Consider the following 7,721-nt stretch of genomic DNA (forward strand, 5'->3'; position numbering starts at 1 on the left):
CAGCATCTTCACAAGGTCCTTTGCTGTTGTTCTGGGATTGATTTGCACTTTTCGCACCAAAGTACATTAATCTCTAGGAGACAGAACATGTCTCCTTCCTGAGCTGTATGACGGCTGTGTGGTCCCATGGTGTTTATACTTGCGTACTATTGTTTGTACAGATGAACCTGGTACCTTCAGACGTTTGGAAATTGCTCTCAAGGATGAACCAGACTTGTGGAGGTCTACAATTTTTTTCTGAGGTCTTGGCTGATTTCTTTTAATTTTCCCATGATGTCAAGCAAAGAGGCACTGAGTTTGAAGGTAGGCCTTGAAATACATCCACAGGTACACCTCCAATTGACTCAAATGATGTCAATTAGCCTATCAGAAGCTTCTAAAGCCATGACATAATTTTCTGGTATTTTCCAAACTGTTTTTCAAGGCACAGTCAACTTAGTGCATGTAAACTTCTGACCCACTGGAATTGTGATAGTGAATTATAAGTTAATTAATCTGTCTGTAAACAACAATTGGAAAAATGACTTGTGTCATGCACAAAGTAGACGTCCTAACTGACTTGCCAAAACTATAGTTTGTTAATTAACAAGAAATGTGTGGAGTGATTGAAAAACTAGTTTTAATTACTCCAACCTAAGTGGATGTAAACTTCTGACTTAAACTCTACATGCATAATCTATTATCAGAACTATGGTTTTTTACCTCAATTAGCCACGAAATCCCTAGTTTGAATGCAACGGTCTACATGAAGCTGTGCAGTGCCATTTTACCCTACATGGGCCAGCCCCCTAGCAATTAGAGTTCTAGCCAATGAGCTTCAGCTCCTCACCATTTCAGTGACAGCTCGCAAGACGTGCACTCACAACACACAGTAGAGTGACAGAGAGCAATAATGTGGTGCACATGTGACATAGTACACCATTTCTGGGGGTTTAACTTTTGGCTTGTGAGCACTACTTTCAGAAGTACCGGCTAAAAAGTATACAGAAGTACCGGCTAAAAAGTATACAGAAGTACCGGCTAAAAAGTATACAGAAGTACCGGCTAAAAAGTATACAGAAGTACCGGCTAAAAAGTATACAGAAGTACCGGCTAAAAAGTATACAGAAGTACCGGCTAAAAAGTATACAGAAGTACCGGAGAATCTCTAACACTAGAAAAAAAATGGACATTGGACAAACCCAATCCCTTTAGTTTCACTACAAAATGTGCTCCGATTTGCCCATTTCAATTTGCTCATCATCATTGTCATATTGAGAAATAGATGTTATCAAATGAGACTTACAAAGAGAAAATATAGGCTCCTGGCTGAGGCCTTTAATATGTAACTAACGTCTGACTTTTATACTCGACTTGGGCTATTTAAGGCTAAACATATTTGAGGTGAATTGGCAGTTTTTATAAGTGAAAGGGTAGGACATAGCGTAGCCTGTGACACAGTTTTAATCTCGATGTGACCTTTGCTCTGCCTAGAGAGATGGTGCTGTCCTGCAACAGTACTCCAAAACTCACACATACTAGGGATGGGGTTTTGAAATAATTTCACTATTCGAATGGTATCAGGAATTTGTCGGATATCTGGATATTCGATATACATGTTGTTTTTTTTAAGCCGAGCACTGCTAAGCGAGGGAGAGAGTCTGGTGCTCTATTGCTGCAGCTGAGGAGCCTTGTGTGTGATCAGAATGGAGGGAGCAGACTGAGGAAGATGGCTAATAAAAATATTGCCTAGTCAGACCATTATTGTTTTCCAGCTGGGTGATCGTCTTTATTGTACAATAAAAGCTGATTAAAACAGCATGATCATTACACAGGTGCATGGATAAATTGGGGACAATAAAAGGCCATTCTAGAATTTGCAGTATTGTCACAATGCCACAGATGGTTTGACAGAGCGTGCAATTGGCAAGCTGACTGCAGGAATGTCCACCTATATATTAACATATATTTATGTTAATTTATCTACCATAAGCCACCTCCAACGTTATTTTAGAGAATTTGGCAAAGTCCAAACAGCCTCACCAGCCAGCCTAGGTTTGCCGATGTCAACGTTGTGAACAGAGTGCCCCATGGTGGAGGTGGGGTTATGGTATGGGCAGACATAAGCTATGAACAACAAACACAATTGCATTTTATCAATGGCAATTTGAATGCACAGAGATCCTGTGACGAGATCCTGAAGCCCATTGTCGTGCCATTCAGTCGACGGCATCACCTCACGTTTCAGCACGGTAATCCAAGGCCCCATGTCGCAAATATCTGTACACAATTCATACTCACCAGACATGTCACCCATTGAGCATATTTGGGATGTTCTGGATCTGTGTACGACCACGTTCTAGTTCCTGCCAATATCCAACAACTTCGCACAGCCATTGAAGAGGAGTGGGACAACATTCCACAGGCCACAATCAACTCTATGCGAAGGAGATGTGTCGCGCTGCATGAGGCAAATTGTGGTCACACCAGATACTGACTGGTTCTGATCCACGGCCCTAACTTTTAATTAAAAAAAAAAAAAAAATTAAAGGTATATGTGACCAACAGATTCTTCTCTGTATTCCCAGTCATGTGAAATCCATAGATTAGGGCCTAAAAGTTTATTTCAATTGACTGATTTCTTTATATGAACTGTAGCTCAGTAAAATCTTTGAAATTGTAGCATGTTGCGTTTAAATTTTTGTTCAGTATAGTTTCAAGTTACAATGTTTAATCGCCACGTGCACAGGATAAAAAGGGTGTAGAACAGTACAATGAAATTATTTGAGAGCCCTTTCCCAACAATGCAGTGATAATAGAGATAACAGAATAAAAACCACACAAGAACTACAATGAGAGTTAAAAAGACGTTTCTGGATATTGGTGGACACTGGAATCCGCTGTCGTACACGTCAACCCAGAGCATCCCAAACATGCTCAATGGGTGACATGTTTGGAGTGTTTGCAGGCCATGGAAGAACTGGGACATTTTCAGATTCAAGGAATTGTGTACAGATCCTTGCGACATGGGGCTGTGCATTCTCATGCTGAAACATGTGATGGCAGCGGATTAATGGCACGATAATGGGCCTCAGAACCTTGTCACGGTATCTCTGTGCATGCAATTTGCCATCCATAAAATGCAATTGTGTTGGTTGTCCATAGCTTATGCCTGCCCATACCATAACCCCACCGCGGGTCACTCTGTTCACAACGTTGACATCAGCAAACCGCTCGCCCACACGATGCCATACATGTGGTCTGCGGTTGTGAGGCCGGATAGACTTACTGCCAAATTCTCTAAAACGATATTGGATGCGGCTTATGGTAGAGAAAAACATTCAACTCTGGTCGAAATCTCTGCAGTCAGCATGCCAATTGCATTCTCCCTGTGGCATTGTGTTGTGTGACAAGACAGCAGATTTTAGAGTGGCCTTTTATTGTCGCCAGTACAAGGTGCACCTGTGTAATGATCATGCTGTTTAATCAGCTTCTTGATATGCAGCACCTGTCAGGTGGATGGATTATCTTGGAAAAGGAGAAATGCTCACTAACAGGTATGTAAGCAAATTTGTTTACAAAATTTGAGAGAAATAAGCTTTTTGTGAGCATGAACATTTTCTAGGATATTTTATTTCATCCCATTAACCATGGGACTAATACTTTACAGGTTGTGTTTATTTTTGTACTATTACTGCACTGTTGGGTAGAGCTCTCAAGTTAAGCATTTAACTGTACTTGTGCATGTGACAAAACTTGATTATAAAATAATTACCCTACCCTCGCTAAAAATGATACTTACAAGTATTCTAATACTAATGTTCAGATATTCTAATAAGCGTGCACATCCCTAACACATACACAAACCTTTATAGCCACACGGCAGAGTGCCAGGGTCTTGCCCCATTGGCAACACTATATCTATATCCAATGTTTGTCACTGTAACAGTCCTATTGCTTCACCATATATCAAACATTGGAGATATATATATATATAATACAGACTTTGATCAGGAAGATACAAAAACTCCTCATAAGATGACAACGCAATTACTCGTGGGGCTAATAGCCGGCAATACATTAGCATGGGATGTGAAGAAGACTTTAGCATATTGGTGAAAGGCTTAAAGACGGTTTGTGTAATTTCAGCAAATGCGGTGTTTTGCTTCAGTGTCCACAAAGCAGCATCGATACAGCCATCTGCACTTCAAACCTCAAAACAAGCATGAGAAACCTCGTCCGATGTTTGTCACGCTGTGCTCAGCATTAGCACTGTCTGTGAAATGTTAAGAAAAAAAGAAAAAACATGAAATGTGAGAAGGAGTGATGACTGGAGGATACCGGGAAGTATGACATTTGCTTTGATCATCCCAAACCCTTACAGACTTCACACAGTCCATTGAAACCAAATCCTGCTTGTAAATAACAAAACTAGCCCAAATGATCTTCAATTCCTCACCTTTCATTACTTTCACCTGCATCGGTCATTACACCTAACAGGAAGACAACTCTATGGACAAAAACCTATATCTACTTTCACATTTCTAATTGTGATGTGCAGGTCCATAGCATTTACACTGATGTCATCTAACAGACTCTCTTATCCAGAGCGACGTACAGGAGCAATAAGGGCATATTGCCATATTTCGGGATTCGAACCAGCAACCTTTCGGTTACTGGCCCAACGCTCTTAGCCGCTAGGCTACCTGCCGCCCATAGCAGGTAGCTGGCCTGGGTCTGTGTCCCAGCCTTACCTCTTGTAGCAGTATATTTCCTCAGGGTCTGAGATCCCATACTCTCTGAGCTTCAGGATCATGTGGGCACTCTTCTTCACGGCGGCATCGTATCGCTCGCTCCTGGACAGGAAGTTGAGGTCCTCACTTTGGAAGTCTGGGTCACTGATCACCAGTGACTCTGTGGGGGATAAGAGAAGATTGGGAGATTAAGACATCAGGTTAAACAGTGTCGGAAACCCAGACTTCTCACACAAAATGGGACTTTGGAAGGGTGGCCATGCGAGACGAGGTCGACCATTATGTACAAATTGTGTAGTATTACCATTGGATAAATAAATGTATCCAATATCATTAGCTACATTTCTATCTGCAACATAATACACCCCTGCCCGACCATTTTTTAAATTTGATTTCACCTTTATTTAACCAGGTAGGCTAGTTGAGAACAAGTTCTCATTTACAACTGCGACCTGGCCAAGATAAAGCATAGCAGTGTGAACAGACAACAACAGAGTTACACATGGAGTAAACAATAAACAATTCAATAACACAGTAGGAGAAAGAAAAAAATAGTCTATATACATTGTGTGCAAAAGGCATGAGGTTGGCGAATAATTACAATTTAGCAGATTAAACACTGGAGTGACAAATGATCAGATGGTCATGTGCAGGTAGAGATACTGGTGTGCAAAAGAGCAGAAAAGTAAATAAATAAAAACAGTATGGGGATGAGGTAGGTAAATTGGGTGGGCTATTTACCGATGGACTATGTACAGCTGCAACGATCGGTTAGCTGCTCAGATAGCAGATGTTTAAAATGGTGAGGGAGATAAAAGTCTCCAACTTCAGCAATTTTTGCAATTCGTTCCAGTCACAGGCAGCAGAGAACTGGAAGGAACGGCGGTCAAATGAGGTGTCGGCTTTAGGGATGATCAGTGAGATACACCTGCTGGACCGCGTGCTACGGGTGGGTGTTGCCATCTAGACCAGTGAACTGAGATAAGGCGGAGCTTTACCTAGCATGGACTTGTAGATGACCTGGAGCCAGTGGGTCTGGCGACGAATATGTAGCGAGGGCCAGCCGACAAGAGCATACAGGTCGCAGTGGTGGGTGGTATAAGGTGCTTTAGTAACAAAACGGATGGCACTGTGATAAACTGCATCCAGTTTGCTGAGTAGAGTATTGGAAGCTATTTTGTAGATGGCATCGCCAAAGTCGAGGATCGGTAGGATAGTCAGTTTTACTATGGTAAGTTTTGCGGCGTGAGTGAAGGAGGCTTTGTTGCGAAATAGAAAGTCGACTCTAGATTTGATTTTAGATTGGAGATGTTTGATAAGAGTCTGGAAGGAGTTTACAGTCTAGCCAGAAGTATACAGAATGGTGCCGTCTGTGTAGAGGTGGATCAGGTTATCGCCCGCAGCAAGACCATAGATTGGCTGTGGTGGAAAAATAAGAAACACTAGCATGCTTCTCTGCGACTCTTTCACAGGTAACAGTGTACAAAAAAGTAACAATTTGTTCTTAACTGACTTGCCTAGTTAAATAAAAACGTATGTTCTGTACCTGTAACTGTACCTGACGCCTGGCTTTTCTACTTTAAAAGATTGGAACCATATCTTTCACTATGTAATAGGTCACTGCATCCATGATCTCCTTCCACCCCAAACGTTTATTGTCATAAGTGATTACGTTTGAAAAGGATGCGGCTATGGTAGTTTGTCTTTTAGCAGACGTTTTGGGAATCGACTGACTGGAATCGGCATTGCGTAGTTTCAGTTACAGGTGGTGGAAGGGGTTGATTGTACTTCTGCTTTTCGTAGCAATTGTCTTTCGACACATTTTGCACAGGACATTCGTTTGCTGAACATCAGACCTCTTGAACCCGAACCACTTCCATATTACCGAGAAAATCAATATCGCTGCCCTTTTTGGGGATGATTTCATCCTCGCGCTGGCTTCCTCACTTTCCATGTTGGTGGAACTCATACCGTGACACTTCTCCGGCGTTGTTACAATTTGTTTAAGGTTGTCCAGGGCTGTGATTGGTGGATAACCTCTGTGCACGTGTTGTCACGCAATTGGGACATGATTCGACATTGGGCTGACCAAGAGAGTGAGATGTAACGTTTTACAAATGCAACAACGTCATAACGGAACCTCGATTCTTGAGATGCAGGCATTTTCCAAATCGCGCTAAAACATCAACTCGAATATACCGAGAGAAAGAAAAAACTCCATATATCGCCCAGCCCTAGCATGCTAGCTAGCAAGGTTGCTGCGAGCTGGCTGTGTTATCTGGCATTGCACAAATCAGAGCCTTGTTTATACAAAACAGCATGCACAAGTTACACATGAATGCAAAAGTGGCCTTAATCGTGTCATTGGCTCACAATGATAAAACAGCTGACGGGTTAGAACTACTGTTACAACAACAGATAGATAAACAACTGTCTAACCTAGCCGAGGCAGCATGATAAGAGGGCGTGCAGATATAGCGACCACTATCGGTTGCCTAGGCTGTGCATAACCAACCTTCGCCAATGTAGGTCAGCTAGCTAGTTATGAAGCTAGCTAGCTAGCGGTTAGTTCAATGTTTTGTTTACACGTGTTTCGTGGTGCTTTAACCTCGCGAGCAAAGCTAGGCTACACATACGAGACACAGTACAAGTCATTCCAACCTTACCAATTTCTCTTCTTCTTTTGGTCTTCTCGATGCCTCCGTCCAGAATATGTGTGAGTTTCTCCACGTCAAATGTAGCGTTCTCGCGCTCTCTGGTTATGTCAGGATTCATGGCGAAATAAATGATATTTTCCCTTGCAAAAGACGACGTTGCGTGTGGCGATAAAATGTGAGTTGTGTAATCTTAGGACTGCACGAACCAAGATCAGCAGTGCAACAACCGGAGCCTGAATAGTAATCGACGACTTCCTGAATTGGCTAGAAAGGGGGCACGTAAAAAAAAAACATCACGTTATGTGACGTTGTGAAACATTACTGCCTTGAA

The 7,721-nt window shown here is 42.1% G+C and overlaps 1 protein-coding gene across 2 annotated transcripts in view; it reads right to left on the reverse strand.

The window, feature by feature from the left end:
• The window catches only part of LOC110485953 (peroxisomal acyl-coenzyme A oxidase 1), a 28,450-nt gene extending 20,769 nt beyond the window's left edge, over window positions 1-7,681 (reverse strand). Inside the window, exons 1-2 of one of the 2 annotated variants that reach the window (XM_021557213.3) lie at window positions 7,400-7,681; window positions 4,734-4,893 (exon numbers count right to left, since the gene is read on the reverse strand). In XM_021557213.3, the coding sequence (XP_021412888.3) occupies window positions 4,734-4,893; window positions 7,400-7,508 (269 nt within the window). In that variant the 5' untranslated portion in view covers window positions 7,509-7,681. The remainder of the gene's footprint in view (window positions 1-4,733; window positions 4,894-7,399) is intronic. The other variant, XM_021557214.3, reaches the window with a different exon arrangement.
• Window positions 7,682-7,721: the final 40 nt, after the last annotated feature.

This window comes from Oncorhynchus mykiss, chromosome 13 (genome assembly GCF_057628025.1).
Source record: "Oncorhynchus mykiss isolate SJ-2025 chromosome 13, ASM5762802v1, whole genome shotgun sequence".
Taxonomy (NCBI): domain Eukaryota; kingdom Metazoa; phylum Chordata; class Actinopteri; order Salmoniformes; family Salmonidae; genus Oncorhynchus; species Oncorhynchus mykiss.